The sequence below is a fragment of the Thamnophis sirtalis genome, unplaced genomic scaffold (assembly GCF_051295495.1).
Source record: "Thamnophis sirtalis isolate CommonGarterSnake01/CBP01778 unplaced genomic scaffold, rThaSir2_p1.2 scaffold_9, whole genome shotgun sequence".
NCBI lineage: Eukaryota > Metazoa > Chordata > Lepidosauria > Squamata > Natricidae > Thamnophis > Thamnophis sirtalis.
In genome coordinates this window covers 76840307-76853061 of record NW_028261389.1, presented here as the reverse complement: position 1 = coordinate 76853061, position 12755 = coordinate 76840307, and the positions used below count along the sequence as shown (strand labels likewise).

Genomic DNA, 12755 nt, shown 5'->3' with positions numbered 1-12755 from the left:
CTTTCTGGACTAATGTTCAAAGGATCCACAAATGCAGAACAACAGAGTTGGAAGGGATCTTGGAGGTCTTCTAGTCCAACCCTCTGCTTAAGCAGGAGACCCTGCCATCGCGATGACGAACCTATGGGATGGAGAGCCCTCTCTGCGGGCATGCGAGCCATCGCCCGAGCTCAGCTTCACCACACATGCCTGCATGCACCTCCTGCCGGCCAGCTAGTTTTCGGGTCTCTGTCATGCACGCATGGAGGGTGGGGCTCATGCAGGAGACGCGCACGTATGTGGGGGGGTCAGGGTGCACATGTAGGGGTCACGCGTGCATGCGCAGTCAGCCTCTTGCCCCAACAATCTGGATCCTCATTTGGAAGGATGGAAGGTTGAGTCAGCCTTGAGCCGGTCAGGATCGAACTGCTGGCAGTGGGCAGAATCAGCCTGCAATACTGCATTCTCACCACTGTGCCACAAGGAAGGAGAATGAGAAAGGAAATAAGAGAGAAGGGAGGGAGGGAGGGAGGGAGGGAAGGAGGGAGGAAAGAAGGAAGGAAGGAAGGAAGGAAGGAAGGAAGGAAGGAAGGAAGGAAGGAAGGAAGGAAAGGCAATAGCACTTAGACTTATATAACGCTTCTCAGTTCTTGCATCCCTCTCTAAGCAGTTTACAAGCAGTTTGCAAAGTCAGCCTCTTGCCTCAACAATCTGGGTCCTCATTTTAGTGACCTTGGAAAGATGGAACGTTGAGTCAGCCTTGAGCCGGTCAGGATCGAACTGCTGGCAGTGGGCAGAGTCAGCCTGCAATACTGCATTCTTGCCACTGTGCCACAAGGAAGGAGAATGAGAAAGGGAATAAGAGAGAAGGAAGGAAGGAAGGAAGGAAGGAAGGAAGGAAGGAAGGAAGGAAGGAAGGACAATAGCACTTAGACTTATATACCACTTCTCAGTTCTTGCATCCCTCTCTAAGCAGTTTACAAGCAGTTTGCAGAGTCAGCCTCTTGCCCCAACAATCTGGGTCCTCATTTTAGTGACCTTGGAAGGATGGAAGGTTGAGTCAGCCTTGAGGCGGTCAGGATCGAACTGCTGGCGGTGGGCAGAGTCAGCCTGCAATACTGCATTCTCGCCACTGTGCCACAAGGAAGGAGAATGAGACAGAGAATAAGAGAGAAGGGAGGGAGGGAGGGAGGGAGGGAGGGAGGGAGGGAGGAAGGAAGGAAGGAAGGAAGGAAGGAAGGAAGGAAGGAAGGAAGGAAGGAAAGAAAAAAGGAAGGGCAATAGCGCTTAGACTTATATACCGCTTCTCAGTTCTTCGCATCCCTCTCTAAGCAGTTTACAGAGTCAGCCTCTTGCCCCCACAATCTGGGTCCTCATTTTAGTGACCTTGGAAGGATGGAAGGCCGAGTCAAGGTCATAAAACGGGACAAAACCCACGGAACAAAAGGACTCATTCAGCCGCAACAATGCCGGACACAATTCTCAAAGACTCCCCTATGACTTTAAAATTAACCCATAAAGCAGACAAACACCTTTTTTAAAATTCCCACGGGGCGAATCTGGCAGCTCGTTTTGCCGTGTTCAGAATAAATGTGGCCCAGCCTTTGAAACGCTGAAATAGTGCGAAATGCTGCGAAGTTTTCAGACGCTGCTGGCCTTCGTTAGGAGGCTGGAGCCGGGAAAAAACCCCAATTTTTTGCGCCTTTTTTTTTAAAAAAGCGGGCCTTTACGGAACCCTTTCAAGATATTTCAGGCTTAGAGAAGGTCGTGTTAATTTCCCGTGACATTCTTAAAAGAGGGCTATTGATTAGTTTTTGCTGTGTTTTGCTATTTCTCTGAGTGGTTTAAAAGTCTTTGGAGTTTTGTTCCATGACTCACCGACCTCACAAATGTTAAGGCCGGGACAATGGCCGATCACCCATCCTCCACCCCCAGACTATTCACAACCAACAACTCCTGGAGTCAGTGTAACCTAACTAGCTGAGTGTGTTTGAAGGAGTCGTCTTACAATGCTGTTTTTCAACCACGGCTGCTTTAAGCTCTTATTTAAATGCCGGGGTTACCGTATCGCCTTGCAGAGAAGATGCTGAAGATAAGGAGAGCCTTTTCGTCCATCCAGGGGTATTCGCAGGGGAAAGTTGAAATAAAGAAGAATGTCTGTAGCTCAGGGATGAAACGAGGGGCCCTGGGTGCTCTCTGAGCTTGGTGGTTTTCTTGCAGACGTTTCATTACCAATCTAGGTAACACCATCAGTTTTGGGAAGGGCAGGGGGTTAGCAGGGAGGAGGAAGAGGAGGAGGACGACGACACTGGGGTCCTTGGTGCTCTCTGAGCTTGGTGGTTTTCTTGCAGACATTTCATGACCCAATTAGGTAACATCATCAGTGTTAGAAGGGAATAGGGTGTGGAGAGGAGGAGGAGGAGGAGGAGGAGGAGGAGGAGGAGGAGGAGGAGGAGGAGGAGGAGGAAGGAGGAGGAGGAGGAGGAGGAGGAGAACTGTGGGGCCCTTGGTGCTCCTCTGAGCTTGGTGGTTTTTCTTGCAGACCATTTCATGACCCAATTAGGTAACATCATCAGTGTTAGAAGGGAATAGGGTGTGGAAAAGAGGAGGAGGAGGAGGAGGAGGAGGAGGAGGTGGTGGTGGTGGTGGTGGTGGAGGAGGAGGAGGGGGGAGGACTGTGGAGTCCTCAGTGCTCTCTGAGCTTGGTGGTTTTCTTGCAGACATTTCATACCCAACTAGGTAACATCATCAGTGTTAGAAGGGAATAGGGTGTGGAAAGGAGGAGGAGGAGGAGGAGGAGGAGGAGGAGGAGGTGGTGGTGGTGGTGGTGGTGGTGGAGGAGGAGGAGGGGGGGAGGACTGTGGAGTCCTCAGTGCTCTCTGAGCTTGGTTGTTTTCTTGCAGACATTTCATTACCCAACTAGGTAACATCATCAGTGCTAGTAAGGAGCAAAACCAAACTCCTTATTAGCCCTGATAATGTTGTTTAGTTTGGCAATGAAATGTCTATATAAAAACAACCCAGCTTAAAGAGCAGCAAGTCAAAACTTCTCAAAACCTCTTTGGTGGCTCCTCGTTTTACCCTCCTTGGAAGGACGGAAGCCTGAGTCCACCTTGAGCCTGGTGAGATTCAAACTGCCAAATTGCAGGCAGCCGGCAGGCAGCAGAAGTAGCCTGCAGTACTGCACTCTCACCACTGCGCCATAACCATGGCTCATAACCACCTCATGATTCTCCTCACCTCCACAGCGATCCCCTTAACAATTGTAGCAAAGAAGGTTGCAAAAATCAGATGTGATTCACTTAACAACGGCCTTGCTTAGCAACAGAAACCGTGGCCCCAACTGGGTTCATAAATCAGGGCTACCTGATTTATTACGCTATCTGTGCCTGCAATATCCAGATGGCCACTAGTGGGCAGCGAAGAAGAAACCCACTTGCTCTTTGCTGCCACCTAAGGGCCATGCAGAATTTTGCAATCCAGATTGACTTACCCCAAAAGAACGGCTGTTTTTCCTTTGGTCTCCCCTGTACGCCCAAGGGACAGAACACTTGCGTGCACTTTACACAAGCGTGTAACCATAAAATACCACCTGGGGGAAGAATTCTTTCCCACTCCAGAGCCTACAATCACATCACAGCATTCCCAAAAGTTGGTTTTATCCCTCCCCACCTCCCCCCCCCATCTTACACTCAGTGCTTTAAGCCTTGGAAGCCTCCTCTGAAAGCCCCTCCCCCTAGATTTAAGGCCCAGACTTAATCCCCAAATAGAACCCAGAATCCTAGGGCAGGGGAGGGACCTTAGAGGTCTTCTAGTCCAACCCCATCCAAAGCCATCCCTGGATCTTGGGTTGAGACCGTTGAGCCATGGGTGTTGCCATTGGGGGCGGAGGAGGAAGGGAAATATCAGTGTCCTCAGCACCCACCCACCCCCGCGGGAATAAAGGACCCCCCCCACCTAGCCCCCACCCCCACCCCTCCCACGGGCTGAGTCTCCCACTCTCTCCTCTCCGGATGCTGCTCCACTTCCCCCTGCCCAGCCTTAGCGCTTGCGTGGTAGGTAGAGCCTCCCCCCCCCCCCCGCAACACATCCCACCCACCCACATTCCCCCCTCCCTCCTGGCCGCGAGGGGAGGATCCTTCCTCTCCCACTCTCTCTCTCTCTGTCTCTCAGCAGCCGCCAGAAGAGGCGCGAGGTCGGAGCTCGCGGGGGGCTCAGAAGGCGCTCCTGGTCGTTGTAGGGAGAAAAGACCCCTTAAAACGACCCCGTAAAAAAAAGCCAGTGTTGTAAAGCGGAGCTTCGAAGAGGGGGGAGCGCCTTTCTTTTCTTTTTCTTTTTCCCCCTTTTTTTCCTTCTCCTCCTCCCAGCCTGTCCCGCCGAAGCCCCGCGATGGGAGTTTTCCAGGTGTCCCTCGGCTGTTTCCTAGGTAATGAAGCACGTTTTGGAAAAGGGCGTTCTTTGCCTTGGGGTCTTATTTAGGGCGGGGGGCGGTGGTGGGAGATACTGGGGGGGGGAGAGACAAAATATATCTATATTCCCCTGGCTTGGAAAGAATTTGGGGATCGTGGAATCTTCTCTCTGTCTCTCTTTTCTTTCTCTCTCCCCTTCTCTTTCTTTCTGTCCCCCCTACCCTCTCTCTCTCCTCCTTCTCTCTCTTTCTCTCTCCCCTTCCCTCTCTTTCTGTCCCCCCACCCTCTCTCTCTTCTCCCTCTCTCATTTTCTCTAACTTTTCCTCTCTCTTTTCGTTTCCCCTTCCCTCTCTTTCTGTCCCCGCACCCCCTCTCCCTTACTTTCTTTTTTTCTCTTTCTTTCGCTCTTTTCTCTCTCCCCCCACCCTCTCTCTACTCCCTGTCTCTCTCTTTCTCTCTCTCCTTTTCTCTCTCCCCTTCCCTCTCTTTCTGTCCCCCCACCCTCTCTCTCTTCTCCCTCTCTCATTTTCTCTAACTTTTCCTCTCTCTTTTCGTCTCCCCTTCCCTCTCTTTCTGTCCCCGCACCCCCTCTCCCTTACTTTCTTTTTTTCTCTTTCTTTCGCTCTTTTCTCTCTCCCCCCACCCTCTCTCTACTCCCTGTCTCTCTCTTTCTCTCTCTCCTTTTCTCTCTCCCCTTCCCTCTCTTTCTGTCCCTCCACCTTCTCTCTTCTCCCTCTCTCATTTTCTCTTACTTTTCCTCTCTCTTTTCGTCTCCCCTTCCCTCTCTTTCTGTTCCCCACCCTCTCTCTTTCTCTTTTTCTCTCTCTCTCCCCTTCCCTCTCTTTCTGTCTGCTCCCCACTCTCCCTCTTCCCCCCTCTCTTTCTCTTCCTCTCTCTTTCCTCTCCCTTTCCCTCTCTTTCTGTTCACCCCACCCTCTCTCTCTTCTCCTTCTCTTTCTCTTACTTTTCCTCTCTTTCTCTCTCCCTTCCCTCTTTCTTTTTCTCTCCCCCACCCCCTCTCTCCTTCCTCCTTCCCTCCCTTACTTTCTTTCTCTCTTTTCTCCCTCCCCCCACCCTCTCTCTACTCCGTCTCTCTTTCTCTTTTTCTCTCTCCCCTTCCTCTCTTTCCCCCTTTCTCTCCTACCTTCCTCTCTTTCCTTCTCCTTTTTCCCTCCCTCCCTCTCGTTCCCCCCTCTCTTCTCCCTTCCTCTCCTCCCTTCTCTGTTTTTTTTCTTTATCCCTCCCTCTCCCTCCTCCGTTCCTCTCTTCCTTTCTCTATTTTCTCTCCCCCTCTCTCTTTCTCTCTCCTCCACCCTCTCTCTTTCGGCCGCTCAAAACTTTTAGGGGAGTTGGGGAAAGCAGGGGTTTTTAGGAAGGTGGGCGGGCAGGAGGCGCCGCAAAGCGAGGGTTTGGGGGAGGGGAGGGGGGGTCCATGGGGCTTGGAAGCAGCGACGCTGCCCCGGATTTCTTTGCAGAGGCTCCTTTCGGCCCTTGTATGGCCATTTGCAGGCTCTTTGGGGCGCAGACCCCTTCGCTCCCCGCGCCCCTCCCCAGCTAAGGGTCTTGTGCGCGGAGGGGGCTTTCTTGAGATCGCCTTTGGGATCGAAGGGGATCCCTTCCCGGCTTGTTCATTGCAACCGTTTCATTCAAGGGCGAAGTTTGTGGATTTGGGCGGCGTTGCGAAATCGGATGCTGGAACCGCCAAACATGTCCAGGAGGGAGACCCTCCCTCCCTCCCTTCCCTCCCCCCCCAAAAGAGATAAACCTCTCCGGCCTAATGAATCCCAGGGGGCTTCCGAAAAGGGCCGTTGGGAAACTCGCCCAGGTTTCGCAACGCCTCCGTCGCTCTTTGCATCAGGAGCGAGCCTGGCCCTGGGGAAAGGAAGTGGCCGTCGGAGGCAGGGAAAGGAAGATCCCAAGGGATCCGGGCACCCCATCCCGACGGTCAGAAGTCTTGGGATCGGATCTGTTGGCGACGAGGGGAGTGGGGAATCTCAGACACGAGGCCCGCGTCTAAACTAGGCTGGGTTGTTTCGCCGGGTCACATAATACATGTGGGAATAGGCTTTGTTTGTTTATTTATTTATTGTTTGTTTGTTTATTGTCTGTCCGTCCATCCATCCATCCATCCATCATCTACACTATCTATCTATGTCTGTCCGTCTGTCTATCTATTATCCATCCATCCATCCTTTACAGTATCTATCTATCCATCCATCCATCCATCCATCAATCCTTTACAGTATCTATCATCTACAGTATCTATCTATATCTGTGTAGGTCTGTCTGTGTCCGTCCATCCATCTATCTATCTATTTATCTATCTATTCATCCATCCATCCATCCATCCTTTACAGTATCTATCTATCTATCTATCTATCTATCTATCTATCTATCTATCTATCTATCTATCTATCTATCTACCTACCTACCTACCTACCTACCTACCTACCTATCCATCCATCCATCCATCCTTTACAGTATGTATCTATCATCTATCTATCTATCTATCTATCTATCTATCTATCTATCTATCTATCTATCTATCTATCTACCTACCTACCTACCTACCTACCTACCTACCTACCCATCCATCCATCCATCCATCCATCCATCCATCCATCCATCCATCCATCCAACAATCCATCCATCCATCGTTTACACTATCTATCATCTACAGTATCTATCTATATCTGTGTCTATCTGTCTGTTTGTCCGTCCATCCATCCATCTATCTATCTATTTATCTATCCATCCATCCATCCATCCACCCTTTACAGTATCTATCTATCTATCTTATCTATCTATCTATCTATTTATCTATCTATCCATCCATCCATCCATTCATCCATCCATACCCTTTATTTTCTTACACACTGAGTTGCTGCTGTACATCTTCCCAGTGAAGAAATAGCAAAGAAAGAGTTAAGAAAGGAAAGAAATGGGATTTGAGAAGGGATGCTGTTCTGACCCCCTCCTCTGTCCAGTAACGAATGCCGAGACAAGCTTAACTGGAATGTACTTTAATAGCAAGACACCAAAACCTCGGTGGCTGAAAGCCAAGCATAACAAACAGATGAGGACCTTGGCAGCAACTCAGACAAACTTGGGCAGCAATAAACACAGATAAGGCTTGGCAGCAATCCAGCCTGCCAAGCTCACACAAAGTTATCCGACATTCAATTCTGTGTTGACTTCTGCAAAGAGGGGCGTGTGCACAAGTAGCTTTTTATAGTCTGGAGAGGAGCCTAATGACCACCAGCTGAGCACAATTACCTCCTGTAATTGCATAATTGTTCCTGACGCCTAGTAGCTCTTCGATGGCGTGCATCCAAAAACAACTCACTACTGGCCTCCGGCTCACTCTCCCTTGTCTCCTCCCCACTAATCCAAGGCTCAGGTGCCTCCTGGTGGCCAACCAGCCTCTCTGCGCCATGTCCAGGGTCCTCCACATCCTCCAGAGCCGAATCAGAGGGCCCCTCGCTGTTAGAGTCTGTTTGCAGTTCCAACAGCTCCTGCTGGGCCACAACAGGATGCTATGGGCAGTTTGCATCAGAAAGGGGTGACTTTTGAATTTTTTTGGGGGGGTGTGTCTTCAAAGCAAATCCAAACCCTGCAAAATAACCCAATCTGGTTTAGATCTGGGTGGTTCAAGACAAGAGTTCAAGCGATCAGAATAGAGCTGGAAGGGGACCTGTTGTGACCCAGCAGGAGCCGTTGGAGCTGCCACCAGATTCCGACAGCGAGGGGTATAGAATTGGTATAGAATTTAGAAGAATTTGATTTTGTCCTAGGATACCATCTAAACCAGGAAAACCTTGGCAGCTTTAAGCCTGATGGACTTCAACTCCCAGAATTCCCCAGCCCTGGGAGTTGGAAGTCCGCCAGGCTTAACGTTTCCAACCTGATCTAAACAATATGGAAAATGTCATCCTAAACAAAAGAATGTTACTCTGTTGTGTTTACTTAGTTTTCCAAAGCATTAGTTTGGGTATTGTTGCTGTTGTTAGTTGTCATGTCCAACCCATTGTGACCCCATGGACAACGTTTCTCCAGGCCTTCCTGCCCTCTACTATCCTCTGGAGTCCATTTAAGCTCACGGCGGCTGCTTCGGTGACTCCATCCAGCCACCTCCTTCTCTGTCATCCCCTTCTTCTTTTGCCCTCCATCGTTCCCAGCATGAGGCTCTTCTCCAGGGAGTCCTTCCTTCTCATTAGGTGGCCAAAGGATTTGAGTTTCCTCTTCAGGATCTGGCCTTCTAAAGAGCAGCCAGGGTTGACCTCCTCTAGGACTGACCGGTTGGATGGCCCTGCAGTCCAAGGGACTCAATGCAGGAGTCTTCTCCAGCACCAGAGTTCAAAGGCCTCCATTTTTTGGCGCTCAGCCTTCCTTACGGTCCAACCTTCACAGCCATCCATTGCGACTGGGAAACCCACAGCCTTGACTAGACACACTTTTGTTGGCAGGGTGATGTCTCTGCTTTTTAGTATGGAGGGGAATTTAATCCCCCCTAATGAAATCAATGCTTTCTTCTTTTGACCCTCTTTATTTCAGGTCTCTGGGCCTTCGTCGCAGGTCAAGGGCCAGAATACAGCTATGGGTGTGCGGAAGGCAGTTGCTATCCAGCAACAGGGGACTTGCTGATTGGCCGAAGCAACAAACTCACCGTCACCTCCACCTGCGGACTTCACAAACCTGACCCATTCTGCATTGTCAGCCACCTGCAGGTAAGCCAAGAGAGGCAGCTGTAGAGGAGGGTTTACTGGGAAATGCAGGTAGGTCTTCTCCCACCCACCCCAAGTTTATTTTTTATTTTTTATAAATGTATCAAATCAATGCGTGAACAGTGTGACATCTGGGTGTCCTATATTCCAATACAAATACAACTAACAAAGTTAATCATAATTGTTGCATTCAATCAACATATATTTCTAGTAAATAATACCCATTTGTCTTAGGTTGCAATCTATCATTGTTCAGTTATTCCACGTTTTCTCTTGTTACTGCTTTCGTTTTGGTATATAAAAATGTATACGTTGATATTCCCCCTTCTCTTATTTCTGTCACCTATTCTAGGTTTTAATCATATCACCCTTTGTTAAAAGACTTCTCCTTTCTTTCCTTTCTGTTCTAATTGTGTCACCTACCTAAAAGAAAAGAAGAGAGAGAGAGAGAGAGAGAGAGATAGGGAGAAGGAAAACAGAACAACAACGTGAAAGAAAAGAAATAATCTATCCATCATCTCTTACCCACTTAAATACTTTTAATTGCATGCTTTAAGAGAAAGAGAGGGAAAATGAAAAGCAAATCAAAACAATGAAATAATAATAATAATAATAATAATTGTATAATAATAATAATAATAATAATAATAATTCCAGTGGTAATTGGCACACTGGGTGCTATTCCAAAAGCACTGGAATTACATTTAAAACAGTTAAAAATTGACAAAATCACCATCAGTCAACTGCAAAAAGCTGCACTGCTTGGATCTGCACGTATATTACGAAAATACGTTACGACGTCCTAGGCCCCTGGGTGGGGCCCGACTAGTAACCAATGCCAAATCCGGCGAAACAACTGGCCGCTGTGATACAATTGTATAATAATAATAATCCATTGGAATTTGTGCAAAAATTATAATATTAAAACAGCAACAAACTGGTGGGAACATCAGCCTGAAAAAGTCACCGAAAATCAGATGGTCAAGATCTTGTGGGATTTCCGTATACAAACCGACAAAATACTGGCGCATAATACACCAGACATCACACTGGTTGAGAAAAATAAGGTCACAATCATAGACATCGCAATACCAGGTGATAGCAGGGTCGCCGAGAAGGAACATGAAAAAATCGCAAGATACCAGGACTTAAAAATCAAAATTCAACGACTATGGCACAAACCAGCAGTGATAATTCCAGTGGTAATTGGCACACTGGGTGCTATTCCAAAAGCACTGGAATTACATTTAAAACAGTTAAAAATTGACAAAATCACCATCAGTCAAATGCAAAAAGCCGCACTGCTTGGATCTGCACGGATATTAAGAAAATACGTTACGATGTCCTAGGCCCCTGGGTGGGGCCCGACTAGTAACCAATGCCAAGTCCGGCGAAACAACTGGCCGCTGTGATACAATTGTATAATAATAATAATAATAATAATGATCCATTGGAATTTGTGCAAAAATTATAATATTAAAACAGCAACAAACTGGTGGGAACATCAGCCTGAAAAAGTCACCGAAAATCAGATGGTCAAGATCTTGTGGGATTTCCGTATAGAAACGGACAAAATACTGGCGCATAATACACCAGACATCACACTGGTTGAGAAAAATAAGGTCACAATCATAGACATCGCAATACCAGGTGATAGCAGGGTCGCCGAGAAGGAACATGAAAAAATCGCAAGATACCAGGACTTAAAAATCGAAATTCAACGACTATGGCACAAACCAGCAGTGGTAATTCCAGTGGTAATTGGCACACTGGGTGCTATTCCAAAAGCACTGGAATTACATTTAAAACAGTTAAAAATTGACAAAATCACCATCAGTCAAATGCAAAAAGCCGCACTGCTTGGATCTGCACGCATATTACGAAAATACGTTACAACGTCCTAGGCCCCTGGGTGGGGCCCGACTAGTAACCAATGCCAAATCCGGCGAAACAACTGGCCGCTGTGATACAATTGTATAATAATAATAATAATAATCAACCCAGGATAAAATGATGCAAATTATTTGACAGAGACATCTTGCTCATCTCCAAATCTTCCTTTTAAGATTCTTTTTTTTTTTTTTTGGTATTATAGTTTTATTAGATTAGAATATGACATACAAAGAGAATACAAAAGTAAATATTAGGGAAAATAGGGAGGTGAATAATGAGTGAAAGAAAGGGGAAAAGAAAAAAAAAGAAGGCATTGACTTCCAACTTTTCTGGGTGCAGCTGAATAAGGCCTTAAGATCTATGCTCAACTTTTTACTTTTTCATAATAATGGAAAGTCGCCATTTCCGTAACCAACAAATCCATCTCATTGGTAAAACCCAAGGTCAAAGTTGCATCTTTTCCCACCTCAAATCTTCCGTTTCAGATTCTTAAAGCAAGACGCGCCCAATCAGGTAGCTCCTTCAAACCTACTTCAATTGTGGGCAAAACGATTCTAAACTCAGTTAGCGACGGAAAGGTTGGGGCTCTGTTCCGGTCGTGAGCCGGAGCCTGCTTATATTCTGCTTTTTCCTCCTTTTCTTTGTTCCTTTAAGCTGACTAAGCAACCCCACATCCCCCTCCAGATAACCAGAAACATCTGCTGGTGTCTAAAAGTTGAGAGGAAGCAGACTTCATTTTTCAGACCCAGATATCTTTGTGCAAAATGCGTCCCACTGTTTCCTATCCTGATTTGTTGTGGTTTGGTTTTTTTAAAACTTCCTGAATGCGATGAACATAAAATCCCCATGGATTTTTTCAGCCCCGGCTGTGTGATACAAGCAAGAACTCTTGATCTCTGTCTCCTGTGAGTTCTGACTAAACCCAGATCCTCCCTGGGAAAGGACAGAAACGAAAACAGGAATAATATAAAAACACAAGGACAGCAGAGATGGCTTCCTGAGTGTTTGCTCTACGCGCATTTCTCTGCGCATGCGTGCGCCGTTGAGAGTAAATTGTCCTGCGCGTGCGCAGAACATTAAAAACGTTCAATCAGCTGGCGGGCACGCATTCAGATGAGCCGAGGTGGCGCAGTGGTTAGAGTGCAGCACTGCAGGCTACTTCAGCTGACTGCAGTTCGGCTGTTCAAATCTCACCGGCTCAAGGTTGACTCAGCCTTCCATCCTTCCAAGGTGGGTAAAATGAGGACCCGGATTGTTGTTGGGGGCGATATGCTGACTCTGTAAACCACTTAGAGAGGGCTGAAAGCCCTATGAAGCGGTATATAAGTCTAACTGCTATTGCTATTGCTATTGCACAGACTGGTTTTCGGCACCGCTGCGCACACAAAGAGATCGTGCTCCGGAAAAGCCGACGTTCCAAGTTCTGGCGTGCATGCACATCTGACAATCAGCTGGCAGGGAAACATGGCTTCATGTGCCATTTTGGGCACTCATGCCATAGGTTCACCATCACAGTTCTATACCACTTCAGACAAATGGTTATCCAACATCTTCTTAAAAACCTCCAGCGTTGGAGAACCCACCACTTCTGGTGGCAAGCTGTTCCACTGGTTAATTGTCCTCCCTGTCAGGAAATTTCTCCTTAGTTCTAGGTTGCTTCTCTCCATGTTTTGTCCAAATTGGTCTGAATTATGAACCTGTCTGCTCCATCTTAGAAGCAAACCCTGTGTTTATCCTTTTAATAGTTCTG

At 47.6% G+C, this 12755-nt stretch overlaps 1 protein-coding gene across 1 annotated transcript in view; it reads left to right on the top strand.

Annotated features, from left to right (window-relative positions):
- Positions 1-4147: 4147 nt before the first annotated feature.
- The window catches only part of LAMB1 (laminin subunit beta 1), a 71747-nt gene continuing 63139 nt past the window's right edge, over positions 4148-12755 (top strand). Inside the window, exons 1-2 of the mRNA XM_087722334.1 lie at positions 4148-4405; positions 8943-9115. Of these exons, the coding sequence (XP_087578460.1) occupies positions 4369-4405; positions 8943-9115 (210 nt within the window). The 5' untranslated portion in view covers positions 4148-4368. The remainder of the gene's footprint in view (positions 4406-8942; positions 9116-12755) is intronic.